The sequence below is a fragment of the Prionailurus viverrinus genome, chromosome A3, assembly GCF_022837055.1.
Source record: "Prionailurus viverrinus isolate Anna chromosome A3, UM_Priviv_1.0, whole genome shotgun sequence".
In the NCBI taxonomy this organism is placed as follows: domain Eukaryota; kingdom Metazoa; phylum Chordata; class Mammalia; order Carnivora; family Felidae; genus Prionailurus; species Prionailurus viverrinus.
The window spans coordinates 65,442,999-65,464,570 of NC_062563.1; the positions used below are offsets into that span (position 1 = coordinate 65,442,999).

Below are 21,572 nucleotides of genomic sequence, written 5' to 3' on the forward strand. Positions count from 1 at the left end.
TGTTAATTTCCAAAACAAACAGAGGAGAGTGCCATGCAATTTCCATTACACACACTTCACCATTAGTACCAGGGTTTATTAGCTTGACACTGCTCCAGGAATAATGGTTTCATTCCTCACTGAAATAAAATAATGTGTCACATAACTCAGCAATGCGGAACTTCTGAAAAATGTTGTCATGTTAAATATGGCCATATTTTTTAAGTCTCCATTATGTCAAAACAAAGGCCGTTTGCTGTAGAGAACTCACTCTGGGCACGGAGAATTCTCACATGGACCTCAGACTTACCTCATCGCTATGTCATACGATTCCGGGTGAATACAAGTTTGGTCCAAAGGATTTGGCTTCAGTACAACATTTACTGCAGTTTTGCTCTTCTTCTTGCCTTGCTTCTCATTTGTGACCTCAACACCTGCTGAAGATGTCACAGCAACTCCCTGAATTTGGCCCGCAGATTCGGTTTGCTGACTACTATCACCATTGAAAGAGGCGAGGAGTAGGAGGGAAGGGAAAATTGGGAAGAAAAGAAAAGTCTTTAAAATGTGCTTATTTTTCTGCCACACAAATACGCACAAACAGCACCCACATTCTGACCATTCCCTTCATAGAAATTATCACATATTTGCTTAAACATTGTTAACAGAGTTTCCTGTTACTTAAAGCCAAAAATATTCTTTACTGATTTAGCCTGTAAAAGTGGCATTCTAGGGGAGAACAGAGAAAAACGCAGAGAAATAAATAAAAAGGAAAGGGAGAAGGAGAAAGAGAAAACAATTTCCCAGAACTGAAGAAAAATACAAGTTCCCAAATTAAAAGAACCTACTGAGTACAAAATAGGATGAATGGGAAAAGACTCAGATTTGACATACTGTGGGGCAACTTTAGAATAGGACTTAAGAATCAAGAAAGAAAAATAAAACAGAATACTTCCCAAGGAACTAGAATCAGACTGGCATCAGATTACTCCCTGATAAACAGCAGATGCTAGAATGCAGTGAACTGGTATCTTAAAAGTTCTGAGAGAAAATGATTTTGAATCGAGAATCATATACTTCGCCAAACTAGCATTCAGATAGGAGGGCAACTTACAATTGTTTTCAGACATGTAAGGATTGAAGTAGAACCCATACAATATATATACTCTCTCTGAAAAGAATTTAAGAATACATTCCAGCAAAAATAACAAATTCAAGAAGAGTGATCGTGTGGGCTACAAGAAACAGTGATGAGCACAGAAACTATAAAATCTTGCTACGTTAAAAAACTGCTCATGAATAATGTAAAAAATATATGTATAGGGGCACCTGGGAGGCTTAGTCAGTTAAGTATCTGCTTCTTGATTTGGGCTCAGATCATGATCTCGGTGGTTTGTGAGTCTGAGCCCCATGTTGGGCTCTGCGCTGACAGCATGGAGCCTGCTTGGGATTCTCTGTCTCCCTCTCTTACTGCCCACCTCCTGCTCACCCACTCTCTCTCCCTCCCTCAAAATAAATAAATATAAATATAAATATATAAATATATATGTATTTAAATATATATGTATATATATGTGTGTGTGTGTGTGTGTGTGTGTGTGTGTGTGTGTGTGTATATATATAGGATAGTCTGAAACTAAAATCCCAAGTCATCTCATCATGGGACATACAGCTGAAGGAAAGAGGCTGAGAAGAGTCCTAAGGTGCTAGTCTTTTCCAGGAGGAGGACAGAGACACCTATTAACTGCAGAGGCCAGTCCAAATCACACTTAAGGATAATCACAGAGAAACACAAACAACTTGAAATCACTAAGGGGAGATAAAAACGAGGTGGAAAAATAAGGAAAACTTGTTAGCTGAGAAATCCAACAAACAGCATGAGAGAAAATCAGAAAGGATGATGAAGAGAAAATATACGATAGATGAAGTCCAAAATATCAATAAATGTAGTAAATGTGAATGTATTAATATAAAATTGAATAAACCCACGAAATCTATTGATCTACAAGAGTTGTAACAAAAATTAAATGTCATAGAAAGTTTGAAAATAAAAAAATACCAAGCATACGGAAAAGGCAAGTGTAGCAACATAGCTAGCAAACAAAATAGATTTCAACGCACAAAACACTCAATGAGATAGCAACAGTCCATTTCGAACAAAGGTATGAGTTATCAAGAAGATGTAACAGTCATGAAACTTCAAGTACTTCATTATCAGTTGAAAAAATATAAGGCTTTAAAAATAACTCAAATGTTCATCAATAGGATACTGATTAGATTAAGCTATGGTTTTCCCCACAAACTAAATACTATGCAGACACCATAAATAATGATCTATATCTATATGTAATATGTGGAAAGAAAACCAAGATGTATTACTGAAACAAATAAAGCAAGTTGCAAATAGTTGTGTAGCACAATCCTTTTTTTTTTTTTTTTTTTCCTAAAGAGCATGCAAACAGGGGAGAGGGGCACAGGGAGGGAGAGAGCGAGAGAGGGAGAGGGAGAGTGAAAGCGAGAGAGAAAGAGAGAATCTTAAGTAAGCTCCACGCTCAGAGCAGCACCCACAACCCTGGGATCATGACCTGAGCTAAAATCAAGAGTTGGATGCTCAACCCAGTGAGCCACCCAGATGCCTCTGAATTTTTAAATAATAAACATACAAGTTGATATAAGTATAAATTTACTTTCAGGAAGCAATATATAAGAAACTATTTGAAGTCAGAAGCTGAGGTACTCTTTCCTTTTCATTTATTTTTTATACTGTTCTAACTAAGTGTTCAAAAAACATATAAACTAAGAAACATGGGATTATTTTATTCTCAGTTGTTTTTCATTTCTGGCTTCTGGGTTTTGTGGTCTACTTAGAAAAGGCCTTCTGCCACTCCAATCCTCTGCAAAATTTACCCATGTTGTCTCCTGGTACTTTTGCAGTTTCACTTCTTCTTTTTAAGTCTGTGATCCATCTGGGATTTATTTGGGTATAAGGTATGAGGTGCAACTACAGTTTCCCCTACACATATCAAATTCCTGCCAGCTGTCATAATACCAGTGTTTGAAACTCCACCTTTATCATAAACTAAATTCTGTCTATATTTTGGTGAATTGCAGACTCTATTCTCATCTATTTCTACATCAAAACCAGTTATGTAACTATAACTTTATATTATTAATATTATTATTATCAGTGGGGCTGGTTTTCCATTATTATTATTATTACTGTCCAGTGGGTCTGGTTTTCCCTTATTAGTCTTTGCCAGACTAAAGATTATTTTTCCATATTACTTTTATTATAATTTTTTATTAAAAAATTTTTTTTAATGTTTACTTATTTTTGAGAGAGAGAGACAGAGCACAAGCAGGGGAGGGGCACAGAGAGAGGAAGACACAGAATCCGAAGCAGGTTCCAGGCTCTGAGCACAGAGCCCAAGGTAAGGCTCAAACTCACAAACTGCGAGATCATGACCTGAGCTGAAGTCGTCCACTTAACTGACTGAGCCTCCCAGGCGCCCCTTTATTATAATTTTGTCAAAAGAAAAACATAATAGAAACGAATATAGACAGGTAGTCCCAAAGTAGCAAGTACATAAAAACTATTCTTTCATGATTACAAAATGCGAAGTTTACCCAAATTCTTTGCTTTTGTGCTATCAGGATTAGAAATTAAGAGCAAGAATTTAGCTCTCAATCTACACAACTGACAATTATGCTTTGGTCACTTTTCAGGGAGCAGGGTGTGGGGAGGCCCAAGTATACTTAGGGAAACAGCTGTCAATATGAAGTGGCTGTTGTGAAGTCCTCTTTGTCACCTCTTCTTGTACCGGTCCTTCCCACTTGTGATGCTCCAATCACATTAGCCTTAGTTTCATTTCCTGAATACACCAAATTTGGTCGTGCCTTAGGACCTTGCACACATCCCGCATGCTCTTCCTATAATGCTTTCCTTCTAATCCCTGTGTGGTTAGCTCCTTCATTTCATTCAAAATTCAGCTCAAATAACTTTTCAATGAATAACTCATTGAAAGCAGTTGTACCGCTCCCCAAGACAGTGTCATATCACTCTGTTTTAATGTGTATAATGTTTACTACATCTGAAACTATTTATTTTACTAGTTTATTTATTGTTTGCCTCATGTGTTAAAATTTAACTTCAGGAGAACGTGGAATTTGTTGATTTGTTCACTGCTGGATTCCCAGTGCCGAGCAAAGATTAGAGTCCACATATACTGAAGGACTGAACAAATGGACACCTAGTATTTAGGCCAGTGAGCAGGATGGGCAACAGTAACAGAGAAGGTTGGTAACAGAACCCAAAGCGCACACTTTAATAATCACCTGCAAAATGTTCTAATATAATCCTGGTTGATTCTGATGAAGCCAGCACACTGTTGGAAAGATTTTGGACCCAGCCCTTTCACTTTTTTTAGCTGTTCTCGGTTGACAAAGGGTCCATTTTTCTCTCGCCATTCAATAATATTTTTGGCTCGGTTGGCATTGAGTCCTGCAATATGCCTAAAAAAATAAACAAAATGAATAATGTGGTAGATACAATAGTTCTAAGAATAATCAAAGAAAAGATCTCATCTGGAAAGTCAACGATATGCATCATAAAAACCATTGCAATTACATACTGTCATATGGTTCTAAGTTAAGTAAATCCAAAGGGGAGTTAAATAAAAAAGACAAAGGGGAAAGAGTTGTCCAAGAGGAGGCAAGGACAACACAATGCAAACTAATGACAAAACCAGCAGCTGTCATAAAGATGCTGGTAAACTGATGGACACTGGGATAAGAAAAGAATTGTTCCCCACAGTAATTCTATACTATTCATGTTCCTCGTGTTTCTGAATCAAGTAATAATTCTGCCTATTCCTGTTTAGTTTACAAAGTGAGTTAGAAGCAAAAGTTACAATAGCTTCAGCTGTGTTGTAGTACCCTATTTTTTTTTTAATCAGCCTATTCTCATTAACATAAAGCCTTAAACTATAGAAAGTCATGACTGTCCTGGTTAGTTTAAAAATATAAAAACTCTATCATTAGGTAGTCTGCTTGGTGCTAACTTTAAAAATTACTATTTAAGAGATTCTTAATTCTATTATTGAATTTTATACATGAAAGTATGGAATGTTTGTAGCTGTGGTAGAAAGTCAACACCTTAAAATGTAAGGGATATTTTCTGCTATACTAATCTCAAAGCAAAGAAGTCTAGATCTTTTACAGAGGTCCAGAATTTCATGCTGCATCAGCAGACTTGTGTAATAAATGCCAAACTATGAACGGAAAAAAGCAGCTCTTCTATAACCACACTAAAAAGGGTATATAAGACATGATTATAGTACGATAAAGATTTTGATATGTGACTTGCAGATTCCAGGTAAAAATATGGTAACCATACTTTGAACCCTCAGAATTTATCTTCTGGTTACTGCCAGCTTTGACAGATGTATGCAAGAGACTGAACTAGTGAAAAATATCTACTCTCATGTGGTGGGAAACAGCTCTTTTCCATGTTAACCTTATTTAAGTTCTATTAGCAACACTAATGCACTCAATGGTTACCATATGCTCTTCACTTTAGATTTGCAGTATTAAAAAGGATAATGTGAATTGTTATAAGTCTTCTTTTGAACGATGTCATCCCCTCAAACTGATTACCTAGAGCAAGGTAGGAACTCAGAGGTTTTTTATACTTGACAACTTCATACATGTGTCTCCTTACGTTAGCTCAGTTTGAACTGAACAGCCAGTTAAACTGAAGATTCTGTGATCTTCAGCCACAGACCTCTCGTCTCACCTCAACAAAACTTCAGAACAGATGTTAATATCCACTCCCACAAAGCTGACACATTCTTCTACAACACTGTCCAGTGTTGCCTTGAGCAAAGTCTGAGATACGTCATGCTAAAAAGACAAAGATCAAAAGTTAACCAAAAGTGAAAGCAAGACAGGCAGGTTTTGGACTACTCCATTATATACCTGTGTCACCGGCAGCTGGCTGAGACACAACGTAGTACATTTTTTTCACTTTTCTTAAACACACTGTGAGCATGTAACTGAGTCGAACTTAAGAAATCTACGTTTTCTTACCCTCTAAATCACTCATATACCTAACCTCAATAGAACAGCACCAGTAAGTTTCCCTTTCCCAGAATTCTGCCCGAACAGTAGTTCTCAAACTTTAGCATGGTATCAAAATCACCCATAGGGCTTGTTAAAACACAGGCTGACTCAGTGGGTCTGGGGTGGGGCCTGAGAATCTGCATGCGAATAAGCCCCCAGGTGGTGCTGCCGCTGCTGCTTCCAGGAACACACTTTGAGACCTACTGGTCTCCATCATTCACACGCTGCCTGGTGGTGTTACCTTCACTCACATGTGCATTGTTCCTTAGTTCCTCTTAGGAGAAGAAAGCGTAAATTATTGTAGGAAGCAGTACACTAATACACAAGAAGTGTGCAGTAAATCAAACACTGTTTCATCACAGTGAAGATATTATTGCTTATCAAAGGCACTGTTAGTTGACGTACCACTAAGAAAGAAATTACACTGCCTGTTAAATCATGACACGATGTTTTCTTATTACTTGAAAATTTTACTTTTTTAAATACTGAAAGAATTCTTTTAGACTTATTAGGAAGTTCTTAAATCATCTATTATGCACAGATAAAAAGGAAAATATAAGCAATCTAAACTGGTTAAGGTATTTCTAAAATTTCTTCACATTCAGCATTCAACTCTTCTTTTTTTTTTAATTTTTTTTTTTTTCAATGTTTATTTGTTTTTGGGACAGAGAGAGACAGAGCATGAACGGGGGAGGGGCAGAGAGAGAGGGAGACACAGAATCGGAAACAGGCTCCAGGCTCTGAGCCATCAGCCCAGAGCCCGATGCGGGGCTCGAACTCACGGACCGTGAGACCGTGACCTGGCTGAAGTTGGACGCCCAACCGACTGCGCCACCCAGGCGCCCCTAGCATTCAACTCTTCTGAACCACTTTTTTACTCGGAGCCTTAGATGTCTAAATTTCTCCATTCAGTATTGCCCGTGAACTCTTAAGATCCCAGGTCATGGAGCATTTCCTGAGACAGTTATACTCCATAGTCTCTGAGAGTTTCTTTAAAGCTTCTGATGCTCATTCTGTAAGCTGTGGTAGTAGTTCTACCTTAATCTGAACAGAAAGTATCAACAGAAGAGATTTTGGACAGCAACAAAACTCCTATTCTTTCCTTAAAGATCCTTAAGTGTTTTATTGTTCAATAGCTTGTTGACTAAAACAGTGAAGGGCCTGCAGTTCAGTCATGCCTCCAAGATTAATAATCAAGTTCGCACAGAAACTACACCACGATATGCCCCGGGGCCAACAGCAACCATAGGACACCATTAATTTTTTTTTTTTAATTTTTTTAGGACACCATTAATTGTTAAGCATCCTGATTTCAGAGATGTTAAAATGTAAGAAAATGTGCATCTTAGTATTTATGAAACACAGTATTTGAAGGTAAATATTTGTTGGCTAACTGAAGCCAGATTACCACAATGAGTACCTCCTAATACACTGGATGTTATTCATAATTCTAAACTTAAAGGTACTCTAGTTGTTGTTCCCAGATGGGAAACTATAGGTCAGCATCCTTCCCCATTTGTCTCAAGAAAACAAGATTAAGTTTGATAACCTTAAACTCTTACGAAGACCATAGAGTAAATAGAGTCCTTAGGGATTGTAATTACACTATTATCTTTTAGTAATAGAAGTTTTTGTTCTGGAAGACTGAAGGGTGCAGGAGTATTCTCATATTTCAGAGATAACCTAGTTATCTAGGCCACAGCTAAAAACTACAGACATAATTTTAAAAATCCTAATAAGCAAACATAATCATGAAAAGGATCATAAAGAAAAACCTAAGACCCTGCTAAGAACCTGATTACTTTTGAGGCACAACTTTTAAGAAGCTGGAGAGTCTTCTTGGCCTAAGTAGATGAGAAACAGCAAAATGAAAAGGGACAGTTTAAAAATGAGAAGGTAGGAGATGGCAGACAACGTAGCAGCAAGCACCATGACAGGGACAAGAAAAGTATCTGAGGAAAGAGACAAAACTATAAGCAAATAGGAAAAACTAAAAGTCATAGTTGCGAGCCATTAGAATAAAGGCAAACAACCCCACATATGTCAAACCACACCAGATGCTTGGTAAGTAGTCCCTGGAGCTGGACGGTCTTGGTTGCCTAACCTCTAGTCTCCAACCCTCTTTTCCTCCTTCCAAACAGAAATGTGACTGTGTTCCATGCATCCACCCCATCCCTGGAAGACCATATGATTTGGGGAGACTGGCCTCACTGCAGCAGATGATAATAACAGTAAAATCAATGGTTTTCTTTTTTCTTTTTTTAATTTTTTAACGTTTATTTATTTTTGAGACAGAGAGAGACAGAGCATGAACAGGGAGAGGTAGAGAGAGAGGGAGACACAGAATATGAAACAGGCTCCAGGCTCTGAGCTGTCAGCACAGAGCCCAACGCGGGGCTCGAACTCACGGACCGTGAGATCATGACCTGAGCCAAAGTCGGACGCTTAAGCGACCGAGCCACCCAGGGGCCCCTAAAATCAATGGTTTTCAAGCTGAGGGTTGTGATCAATTAGAGGGTCATAAAGTTAATTTGGTGGCTGGCCAGCAGCACAGAAAAGTCAAGACAGAAATAACCCACACAGAGCATGTTGCACATATTCAACATGGAATAAACAGTACAATCAATAATGCAGCCAGGTGAGGGTACCACGTGAGAGGGATACATAAATTGGCCAGGAACATGGACAATTTCAATTTCAATGTTCCTGGTTGTCTCATTAGATCTTTTAATAAATGATTGTCACAGATTGACGGAAAGGTTAAAGAGTAACTTTACAAGTTTATGAAGCAGAGTATCAAAGAAAGTATGAGAAGTTTATCATCTATTGGCAAAGTTCTGATTCTTTCAACCAAGTTTAGTTACAAACTTTCACTGTATTTTTCAGAAAGGATGTTACTGAGTATAACACTTTTTGAATTATCAGCAACTGTAATATTTTAACTAAGTTAGCTCAAGTTGACCTTAAGCACCATAAACTCTGAGGAAAAAGAAAAGCAATGAAGCAAGCTCAACTACCAGATTTGGAAGTGTTAATAGTGACAAAAATGAGAGAAAATGCTGACTCCTCCATTCAACTGGACTTGAGGCACATTTTAAATAGAAAAAAAAAAAACCTGTAAGACTTTAAAATAAACTTAAAAATGATTTTACAAATACACAAAACAATAAAAAATGATCGACCCCAGATGGCATTGTTGGTAACAATGTGTTTGTAGATGACAGTATAAAACCTGCAAAATTAAAAACCAAACAAAAACACTGGGAACATCCCTACCAAAATGGCTAAGATGCAAAAGATGGAAAATACCAAGTATTGGTAAGGATGTGAAGCAAATGGAATGCTCAAAACACCAACATGATAAATGCCTTTTAGGTCAGGCAAAGCAAGGGAAGGCAGTTTTATGGCAGATTTATTTTGTATGGTTTAAGTATAAATTCACATAAAACCGAATCACATATATATATACACAATATAAAAATGCATTCTTGTTCAATACAAATTAAACTAGATTAAGGGGCGCCTGGTGGCTCAGTCGGTTGAACGTCCGACTTCAGCTCAGGTCATGATCTCACGGCTTGTGAGTTCGAGCCCCACATCAGGCCCTGTGCTGACAGCTCAGAGCCTGGAAACTGCTTCTGATTCTGTGTCTTCTTCTCTCTCTGTCCCTTCCCCACTTGTGCTCTGTCTCTCTCTGTCTCTCAAAAATAAAAAAATGTATATAAAAAATTTAAAACCAAATTAAACTAGATAAACTGCAAAGGAATAAAAAATGGACAAGTTCCTAGAAACACAGAAATTGCCAAAAATGGGCTCAAGAAGAAATAAGAAAATCTGAACAGACTTAAAGCAAGAGATTCAATCAGTAATCAAAAATCTCCCAACAAAGAAAAGCCCAGGACCAGACAGCTTGATGAATTCTACCAAACATTAAAAAAGAATTAACACTAATCCTTTTCAAACTCTTCTAGAAAACAGAAGAGAGGAGAACCCTTCCTAACTCATTCTATGAGGCCAGCATTACTCTGAAGTCAAAGCCAAACAAAGATAACACAAGTAAAGAAAACTATAGACCAATATTCCTTGTGAAGATAGATGCAAACATCCTCAACAAAATACTAGCAAACAAAACCCAACAGTATATTAGAAGGATTAAACACATGATATACATAGGATGCATTCAGTATATGTGGACTCAAGAACCACATACATATTTTTTTTCAGGTGAAAAATACTTTCTCTTGGCGTTTTTAAACTTTAAAAATTTTGAAGTGATCTCAAAATCAGAGGAAAACATGCAAGGAATTTCCTTAGCTTTCCCTCAAATAAGTACCTCAGTGTATATTTGCAAACAACAAAGACATTGTCTTACATACCACCATAGAATAATCAAAATCAGAAAAGTTATCACTGATGTACTATTATCTACTGTAGAGCCCATACTCAAATTTCATCAACTACCCCAATTGTACTTACAGTATTTTTCCTCCCCATCCAGAATTCAATCCAGCATCACACACTACACTTAGTTGTCTTATGTTTCTATATTCTGTGCTAGGCAGCTTCCAAGATGGTTCTCACTGATCCAACTCCTGGTATGCAGGTACTTTGCAGCCTGTCTCCTTGAGTGTAGAACTCACTCAGGAGTCTTATCTGCATGAATTATCACTAAGATTACTTTACCACTCAGTGACCTAGTTATGTGAAAAAGTATCTTCAATTTTTTAAAATTATATCTTTTTAAAATATTTATGTATTTATTTTGAGAGAGAGAGAGAGAGAGAGAGAGAGTGAGAGAGAGAGTCAGAGAGAGAGTCAGAGAGAGAGTCAGAGACAGAGAGTGCAAGCAGGGGAGGGGCAGAGAAAGAGAATCCCACAGCACAAAGCCTGACGCGGGGCTCAATCCCATGAACTGTGATATCAAGACCTAAGTAGAAATCAAGAGTCAGATACTCAACCAACTGAACCACCCAAGTGTTCTATATTTTCAATTTTGATTCAATCAGGATTTAAAATAGTAGGCTTAATAGTGTACCATATATGCTCATTGTCCTCATTTATTCCAGACTGGAACAAATTCATGAACATTATACCTACACACTGAATTAAATCTTCCAAATTTTTTTGTATTTGAGGGTGAAAAAACCTTGTATTTAATTATAAAGAAAAATGGTATTTAACTTTATCATAGGCATAAGGGTATTACTTTGAGAAGCTTTTATTTTGAATTATGTTTAATTGTGTAAGACGTATACATATACACATACATGTGTGATAGGTATCTTGGTTATGGTATAAAATGTACTTCCTACTGTGTATCACGATCAAAGGGTATGAAAAATAATGGTCTAAGCCAGTCATGGTGGTTCCATTCCATTTATTCCATGATGGCAAATGAAATACAAGGGTAAATCTGCTGAGGGCTTTAGAATAAGCCTTCTTTACTGAGAGGTTAAAGACTAACTTAAATAAAGACCCCTGTATATACAGCCTTATGAAGAGCTGGATCTTTTCTTCTTTTCATTCAAATAGGACTACTGGAGCCAGGGTAAGCACTGTATCATGTGATTGGGACAAGCTTGAGGACAAAGCTGACTCCGTGAGGATGGCAGGTGGCACACATGGCCGGAATGTAGTTCTTCATGATACTCTTGAGGCTTTATATTAACCAGTTCTGAACTCACCACTACTCTGACCTTATTGTAATGAAATTTCTCTACTATTTAATAAAGAATAATAAATTTACTTATTGTTCAAGTCATGTGGAATTGGGATCTCTGATGTTTTTCTAACTGATGTTATTGTATCAAGGGGCTCAAGGTCTAGTGGGAAGGTTTGAGACAACAAAAACAGCAACCAATAACCTTACTACCAAAAACCCTTGAGATTTTACTGTCAGGCATTGTTATAAGGCTTTACAATATTATCTAATTTAATCCTTACAACAACTGTACAAAATGTGCATGTAATATAATGTGGCATCTTCACATGTTAAGAATTTATTCTAAGGAAATAGAAAGATATGTGCAAAGATAGGACGTGTGTATAGGCACAATCTAAAAATACACTCAGATGGGACTGATACAAATAAATTATAGTCACCAATGTGAACTATTATGAAGTCATTAAAACATGTAAATTAGAACAGCTATTTACCAAAACACCCTGTAAGATAACTTAAGGAGTTCAAATATTTTTTAATTCCTCTAGTAGGGAGACTTAGGTTAGAAAATTTTCTGCAAGAATTGCTGTGACCTATACTCCTGGGTTTGGCCTACATTCTTCCCCAACTTTTTGCTTAGGAAAAGTATTAAAAAATTAACACTGTTTTCTAAAAGTACAAATCACCTACCTTTAGGGGAGGAAATAATGAACGAAGTTCCATATTGTCCCATAATAATATCTGTGGCAGTAAAGCAGAGGCATTGATTCTGTCATTCTAAAAACGTTTTCTAAGCGACTGTTATGCACCAGGCACTGGGCTGGCTGCGCTGGGTGTTGTGAGTACAGGAAAAAACATATGAAGTCCATGCCTTTAAGAAGCCCAGTTGACATCTGTGAAAAGCTGAGATGAGACACACACCCCTACTGGCAGTCATGAGTAGAAGAGCAGGAGGACCCCAGGACTGGCTATGCTAATGGTCAAGGCCTTGATGCCAGAAAAATGAATTACTCCATTTTTTAACAAGTTATCTAACTGAATTGTTGGATAAGTTACTTGAATTGTAGAAACAGTCTGTTTCAAATTCTAAGAAATATTGTTTGGGCCATTACATTTTTACCTAAAATTTATGAGATTTTAGGAATATAAGCACTCATTCATGCCAGTCAGCTTTTTTTGAGGTCAGAATCCACGTTTTTATTATTACTCTACCACAAACTTCTGAAGAATTGCTGATCCAAACTGCTCTTTTTTTTTTTTGTCCTGAAGCACTAAAATTATCTCACAACTATTTTTAAAAAGTCCTTCCAGATGAAACCTTGTCTGTGGACTGTAACTTTTACAGCAGTGAAACTGCACTTCGCATATTCCATATTAAACTTTAAATTTATTCCCAAGTTGTTTTCCCTATAATATTCTTGAGTATTTTCTTTATAAATTAATCACTCACTCATGGTTCTTCCTACCTCTTACTATCATCAAAATACAAAATGCAATTGGGAATTAAAGATGCAAAAAAGCTTTACAGGGAAAGTCTAGCCAATCACATAAAGCAAGGTGACTTCCTCATCTTGCATTGACTTTTCTTTGACATGTGACAGTTTTAAGAAGTCATCTAGGGGAGTGGGTACTGATGACCCATGAAACGCAGAACTGATAGAAGAATGGAGACATTTCAGAAAACAGAATATGTGCTAAAGAGTAGCTCCTTCTCTACTTCTTCAAAGCCAGTATACAGTATATTCCCTTTAAAGACTAAGACAATGTTCGGCACCATAGAAATACTGTATTTAACCTTCTAAAAACCTACGTGTTCTAGCTCTACTAGAGCAGAGATATTTATATGTAATGAGACAAATGCTCTTGATAAAAGCCTTTAAAATATTTCTTCATAAACGCATTCTTTTAAGAAAAAATAGTTTGAACACTAACAGAATATTTTTATTTTTAAATGAACAAATTATACAGTGAACAATTCATTATGCTTATGGGACTCTGGGAATTAAGATGGCAAAGGGCATCAGTCTTTCAGTACTGTAGGGACTTTTTTTCAGACCTGGAAACATGAAGTATGGCCAGTGGTCATAAGAGGGGGAAAAACAACACAGGAAGAGATTATCTTTGTAAATCCTCCTCCCTTAAAAAATCACATGGAAGGTATGCTGAAGACTCCTTTATTGCTAACTCAGTATTTAGGCACCCAGTTTAGTTTGCATTAACTTACGCTATTTAACATAAACCAATTTATTCAAGCCAACTTGACAGAAAGATCCCTGGGGCAACTGTCTTCCTTGTCCTGCACAAGACAAATGGAAACTAATTTTTAGAACCCAACCTTCTACCCTGACTCTAGGGCTAGAGTAGCCCCACTCTTAAGGCATGGATCTTCTGGGGGTTCTCAAAGGAGTGCCTACAGTTCTTCCAGTGACGTCTTCCCACTATGGATGGCTAGAACCCCTGTGTTTCCAGGGCAATGTGTAACCTCTGGAATCTCCACTCAGCTCCCAAAGCCTTGGCAGCTTTTCTATGTTAGGCCTATGGAGTCTCTGCCTACATGTGTGCACATTAATATCTGGTTAAAGATATTTTGAAAGAAAGGCAAGACTTCTACTTTTTTTTTTTTATGAAATTTATTGTCAAATTGGTTTCCATACAACACCCAGTGCTCATGCCAACAGGTGCCCTCCTCAATGCCCATCACCCACTTTCCCCTCCCTCCCACCCCCCATCAACCTTCAGTTTATTCTCAGTTAAGACTTCTCCTTTATTTACAATCGAGTAATTTGTACCAGAGTATTTTTCCCACCATAAACAACTAGAAAGCCAGGCATAATAAATCTAATTTTAGATGTTAGACAATAAGCAATGCAGGTCTATGAGTCTAGAGAGAGGAGAGCTACATGAGATGAGTCCCATAGTGCCCATGATCTGTCTGACTTTGGAGACTGTGGCACGGGGAAGTGGCTAGCAGAGCACAGCCATCTCACTGAGCTGGGGAAGCAAAGATTAGAGTTCTGGCCAGCTGAAGTAACTGGACTTTTAAGAGTGGGATACCAGAGAGAATGGAGCTTTAAAGAGTATAACTCCAGAAATTTGTATGACACTCTGAAAGTATTTAGCCAAATACTAAGCTGCATATACCCAGGGCACCAGGACAAGACTCTATAAGACAAGTTAGAAAACAGCTGCCTGGGAGTTTTGGACTATACAGAGACTCCTGAAAATGCACAGAGCTGGGAGACACAGAATGTCCCTATCAGCCACAGTGGAGAAACCTCAATGAACACCCAGATACTCCAATAACACTCTAGAATGGACAGGCCTTAGAAGTGGGGCTATTGTATCCATTAATCAGTTGATGGACATTTAGGCTCTTTCCATAATTTGGCTCTTGTTGAAAGTGCTGCTATAAACATTGGGGTACAAGTGCCCCTATGCACCAGCACTCCTGTATCCTTTGGGATGAGCACTCGGTGTTGTATGGAAACCAATTTGACAATAAATTTCATATAAAAAAAAGTGGAGCTATTGTAGTTCTAGAGTAGGGGGTGACTCTACACCCATCCTAACAAAGTTTATTAAGTAATCCTTGTCCAGATAAATTCACTGGTGTATTCTACAAAACATTTGAGGGAGAAATTATACCAATTCTCTACAATCCCCTCCAGAAAACAGCAGATTTATTCATACAGACCTTACTTGAATTACGATGGGGTTACATCCCGATATGCCCACCGGAAGTTGAAAATATCTCTAGGTCAAAAGTGTGTTGAATCCATCTAACCTACTGAACATATAGCTTAGCCCGGCCTACCTTAAACATGTTCAGAACACTTACATTAGCCTACAGCTGGGCAAAATCATCTAACACAAAGACTGTTTTATAATAAAGTGTTAAATATCTCCTGTAATTCATTAAATACTGTCCTGAAAGTGAAAAACAGAATGTCTGTATGGGTACAGAATGGTTGTAAGCCTCGTTGTTTACCCTCAGGCTCATGTGGCTAACTGGGAGCTGTGCTTGCTACAGCTACCCAGTATCACGAGAGCATCATACCCCATGTTGCTAGCTCAGGAAGAGAGGAAAACTCAAAATTCCAAGTATGGTTTCTACAGAATGTGTATTGCTTTCACACCATCTTAAAGTTGAAAAATCCTAAGTGAAACCACTACAAATAGGGGACTATCTGTCACGACATGAAAGCAACCAAGATGTTCTGCAGGAGATAAATGGATAAACTGGCACATCCAGCCAATGGAATATTAATCACTGCTAAGGAGAAATGTGCCATCAAGCTCTGGTAAGATTCGGAGGAACCTTAAATGCATATTACTATGTGAAAGAAGCCAATCTAAAAAGGCTACACATTATATGGTTCTACCTCTATCGAATTATGGAAAATGAAAAACTATGGAGATAATACAAAGACCAGTAATTATCAGGAAAAGAGGGAGGAATCAGCACAGCACAGAGGATTTTTAGGGCAGTAAAACTGCTTTGTATACTATAATGGTGGATACATGTCATTAAACAGTTGTCAAGACCCACAGAATGTATTATACCAAAAGAGAATCCTCATATAAACTGTGGACTTTGGGTGATATTAATGTGTCAATTGTAAGAAATGTACCATTCTGGTGCAGGAAGTTGACAGGAAGATAGTGCATATGTGGGGACAACGAGGATATGAAAACTGTCTTTCCATTCAATTTTGCTATGAATCTAAAAACTGTTCTAGAAATAAAGTTTTTAAAAAGTTTGAAGTTTATTAGAAAAAACCCACAACACTCCTCATAAGATTCAATCTGATGTGACAGAAAATTAACTGATTGCTGGAATAAAATTCAATACTATTTAAAAGAAGACAACAGAATTTGTAATCTCAACATCATCACAATGTCCACCATACAATAAAAAAATAACTAGACAAAGAAGAAGGCAAATATGCCCCATAACAGAATGGGCATGGAGAACCATCAATAAATAGAAACCAAACTCGGATAAACCCAGATACTGAAAACAGTAGACAGGAACTTTCACTCATGCAAAGGAAATATGGTCATAAATGAATAGATATGAAATAGCAGAAGATAAATGGAAACTATATAAATGGAAACTATAAATAACAAAATGGAAATTCTAGACCTGAGAACATAGTATCTGAAACGAAAAACTTACTGGACGGGTTTAACAGCAGACTGGAGATAAGCAGAAAAAAGGGAGATCAACAGAAATCATTCTGTCTGAAGAAGAGAGATAAAGTAGAGCCTTCACAGCCTGTGTGACAATATCAAAACATTTAAATAGGTGTAATTGAAAAGAAGAGAGAATTTGAAAAAGTCATGACCAAAATTCCCAAAATATTTTGAAAAACTTAATGTATACAACAGAGAAGCTCAGTGAAGAATCTTACGAAGGATAAATATTAAGAAAGCCACATCTATGGATATGATAGTCAAACTACAGGAAAATAAAGAGAGAGAAAATTATAAAAGCAGACAGAAAGAAAGGACACATTGCATATGAGGAACAACAGGAGAAATGGCTAACTTCTTATCAGAAACAACAGAGGCCAGAGATGAAGAAATGACATCTTTAAAGTGCTGCATTAAAAAATAAGACTCAAAGTTAAAAACACCAAATTCTGTATCTTTCAAAGAAGGAAAAATAAAGGCACTTTAAGGTAGATGAGAACTCACTGCCAGCAGATTAGCACTATAAAAAATGTTAAAGGGAATTCTTCAGACTAAGGAAAATTGATACCAGATGGTAAATATGATAAATATATAATTATGTTCTAATTTTATTTAAAAGACATATGACCATTCAAAGCAAAAATTACAGAATAGTTTGGGATATATATATGAAAATAATCACACAAAGAATGAAGGGTAGTGAGGTGGTATAATATTAACTTTCAGCAGACTATGAAAAGAATATAAATTATAATCACTACAGTAACCACCAAAAAAAAAAAAAAAAGCCAAGAAGTACAGATTAAAAGTTACTAAAAGAGTTAAAACAGAAAACTAAAAATTATTTCATTTTCTGTTAAAATAAAGCAGAAAAGGAAGAAAGGATAGAAAACAGATGGGATATATAGAAAACAAATAGCAAAATTGTAAATTTTAATTCAACCATATTAGTACACTAAATGTTAATGAAGTAAATGTTTCTATTAAAAGGCAAAGATTGTCAATTAACAAGAGACATACAATAAATTATAAACAAATTGGTTGGAAGTAAAATGATTGAAACAAATATACTATGCAAATATTAAGACTATGAAGACTAGAGTGGATATATGAATATTAGACAAAAAAGACTTCAACACAAAATGCTTATTACCTAATTACAGAGCTTCAAAATACCTGTAGCAATTCAATTGTTAAGTGTTTTTACCTAAGAGAAAAAAAAATTATTTTCATCTAAGGGAAAATTTTAAGTATGTTCTCCCAAACCTTGTACAAAATATTTATGGCAGTTTTATTGACTAATAAGAAAAAACAGCAAACCCCCCAAACTAGGAATAGCCCAGGTGTCCATTAATAAGAGAATGGGTTAAAAATGTAATTATGTTCATATTATGGAATACTATTCTGCAATAAAAAGAACTACCGATACATCCAAAAATATGGATGAATCTCACACACGTTAAGCTGATTGGAAGAACTCGGGTGCAACAGACTATACATTATATGATTCTATTTATGTAAAATTCTAAAACAGACAAAACTAATCTATGGTGAAAACATGCGTGTTCTGAGTGTGAGAAGGGACAGTTGTAAATTTTCTGGGATGAGAGGAAAGTTCTACATCTTGATATGCATGGATTACACATGTCAAAACTTATTGCACTGTATCACTTTGCCCTTTTTTGTAGATTATATCTTAATAGATATAGATTATATCTTAAAAGATTATATCTTAGGGGCGCCTGGGTGGCGCAGTCGGTTAAGCGTCCGACTTCAGCCAGGTCACGATCTTGCGGTCCGTGAGTTCGAGCCCCGCGTCGGGCTCTGGGCTGATGGCTCGGAGCCTGGAGCCTGTTTCCAATTCTGTGTCTCCCTCTCTCTCTGCCCCTCCCCCGTTCATGCTCTGTCTCTTTCTGTCCCTAAAATAAAAACGTTGAAAAAAAAATTAAAAAAAAAAAAAAAAGATTATATCTTAAAAGAAAAAAGAATGGTAAATAAATAAAAATACCTAAGTTTCTGAATCATTAAGCTGGGAACAGTGATGCCCTTAACTACAGCTCAGTCTCAGGATTCATAGCTCTGGAACAGAAGGCTGGGATATAACATATAGACCACCTCTGGTTTTTGTTCTTCGGAACCCGATGGTAGATGTTCTTCCCAGATATCTCACCTCCCGAACCTAAAAGATAATTCTTTTTTGTACAAAGTAATTTGCAAATCCAGAATCATTCTCAGCACAGCTTCAGTAGACCACATAGGAACTTAGTTAATGACAAATGCACTCAGTTAGATGGCACAGACTGGCTAGTTAGCTGCTTGTTAGTTCTCATTAAGAACTATCTCATTGAGATCCTGCCCTAAAAAGTTATCATGATGATTAAAATTTAAACATAATGTGTAACTTCTTTATGAAGTATGAAGCTAAAAAATGAGTCTTTGCTATCATACTAGTTCAGTGTTAAAATTCTAATCTAGTTTGGCTTTCATTTTGTCTTCTAGTAGGTGCTCTTATGTCCCCTAGTGGATACGGGTCGATATGGTAGAAGAAAGATAAGGGCAATACTAGCTAAGTAAAGGTCCATAAATCCTAAATGCCTGCTTTGCCCACATGCTTTTCCAATGCCTCATACCACCCAATTCACCACAAAAAAAGAAAAACATTAACACATCTGAACTGGACCACACCTATCTGCCCCATGTGTGGTCAAATATAGGACCTGGACTAAAACATAATCCTGGTTTATGACACATGCATGAACAAATGCATACCAATTAGCTAGACATTTTGACCTGACATAATACAAAGAAGTCGGCATTTCCACTGTAAATCTCTGTTTATAAGATTTATAGCTTAGTCATAAAAGCAGACTTAAGAAAAATGTAGGGTACAAACATTTAGCCATGAGAGAGAAATTTCCCTTTTAATAAATTAAAAGTAACACAGTGTGTAGAAAATCTGATCTGAAACTTCTGTGTGTGTGAATGTGCACATGAGAGAGAGAGAGGCAGACAGAAAAAGAGATCCTTGTGCATAGAAATTTTGACAGTCTACTATTTAAATTGTTAGGTGGAGGGGCGCCTGGGTGGCGCAGTCGGTTAAGCGTCCGACTTCAGCCAGGTCACGATCTCGCGGTCCGTGAGTTCCAGCCCCGCGTCGGGCTCTGGGCTGATGGCTCAGAGCCTGGAGCCTGTTTCCGATTCTGTGTCTCCCTCTCTCTCTGCCCCTTCCGCGTTCATGCTCTGTCTCTCTCTATCCCAAAAATAAACGTTAAAAAAAAATTAAAAAAAAAAAAATAAATAAATTGTTAGGTGGGGACAGGGGGTAGGGATAAAAGGAGGATATAATGTAAAGTAATAAAAAATGTTGTTTCCTCCCCAAATTGTAAAAACTAGGTTCCTTGTCCATATTTCCAGTAATAAGCATTAAGGATACATTTTGTCTCCCCAAATTCACATACATATACTCATATGTGGCCACACATACAGCCACATATGAAACATCTTCCGGTCCATTAAAACTGTGGACAGTACATTTTTCCCAATTATACCTGAGGCTGACAACACCAGCACAGAATCCATTTTCATGTACTTCCACAGGTGAAGCATTAATATAGTAAGGCAAGGTTCCCTTTTGTTTGCCTCTGTCCCCTGCCTCTGTATTACTGTGGCTCAGCCTAGGAGCTCCACAGAATCCGAAACAATTATTCCGCACCTAGCCTTCTGTAGTGGGAGTGAAGACAGGGTTCCCAAACTCCATCCTCTACATCACTTTTATCCCCAGGTCCTTTTTTATTTTTATCTAGAGTACTTATCATCTACTACACACGGGTTTGTTGTGTGTGTGTGTGTTTGTGTGTTTAAAATATATAAATTTATATTTATATTTCATTCACTTCTATATCCTGGCACACAATAGGTGCTCAATCCTACTACTGTTTTAGTTTGCATTTCCTTGAGCACTGGTTTAGTTGAGGATCTCTTTGTGTGTTTGCTAGCCAGTTAGACTTTCCTCTGTATTCCTACTTCCTAACACTATGCTCCTTAGCACATGGTGGAGACTCAATAAATTATAACTTAAAGGCATAAAGGAAGGAACAATCAAGAGCCAATTTCTGGCAGTTTTGCTTTTGGATTCTTCTTGATGAAGCTGGGAATTTGGTTTAAGAAAAAGAGTTGCCTTAAAATAAAAGGAGATGCCAGTGACTAGAGACTGTTTAAGGGCATTACAGCAGTACAACCCACATTCGTATTATGGGAAAACTGTCCTAGCAAGCACCAATCAACAGCACGCTCAGGTGAAATCCGAAAATGAAATCTGAGATGCTCTAACATGGCATGTTAAGGCTAACCATGGTCACAGGGTCTCTCATTCCAAGCCACCAAATCCTCTGGCCAACAGTTTCTGGTATGTTTCTAGGTCAAAAACAGTTCTTGTTAACTCATAGATTAATCTCTGAGGCTATTAATTAGGAAAGCTTAAGTCTTTCTTCTCTTGGCAACTGAATTAAACTTACGCTTCTGCCATTTTGAATATAAGCTAAAGTACAGCATCCTGTCACACAATAAAAGAAGACCAAGGAAGCTAAGAGATTTGACCTAGAATGTAAAAAAATCTTTA

The 21,572-nt window shown here is 37.1% G+C and overlaps 1 protein-coding gene across 3 annotated transcripts in view; it reads right to left on the reverse strand.

Annotated features, from left to right (window-relative positions):
• SRBD1 (S1 RNA binding domain 1) overlaps nucleotides 1-21,572 on the reverse strand; it is a 197,987-nt gene that overhangs the window by 23,174 nt on the left and 153,241 nt on the right. For 2 of the 3 annotated variants that reach the window (XM_047852771.1, XM_047852770.1), the window contains exons 17-19: nucleotides 5,771-5,877; nucleotides 4,312-4,488; nucleotides 290-472 (exon numbers count right to left, since the gene is read on the reverse strand). In XM_047852771.1, the coding sequence (XP_047708727.1) occupies nucleotides 290-472; nucleotides 4,312-4,488; nucleotides 5,771-5,877 (467 nt within the window). The remainder of the gene's footprint in view (nucleotides 1-289; nucleotides 473-4,311; nucleotides 4,489-5,770; nucleotides 5,878-21,572) is intronic. The other variant, XM_047852772.1, reaches the window with a different exon arrangement.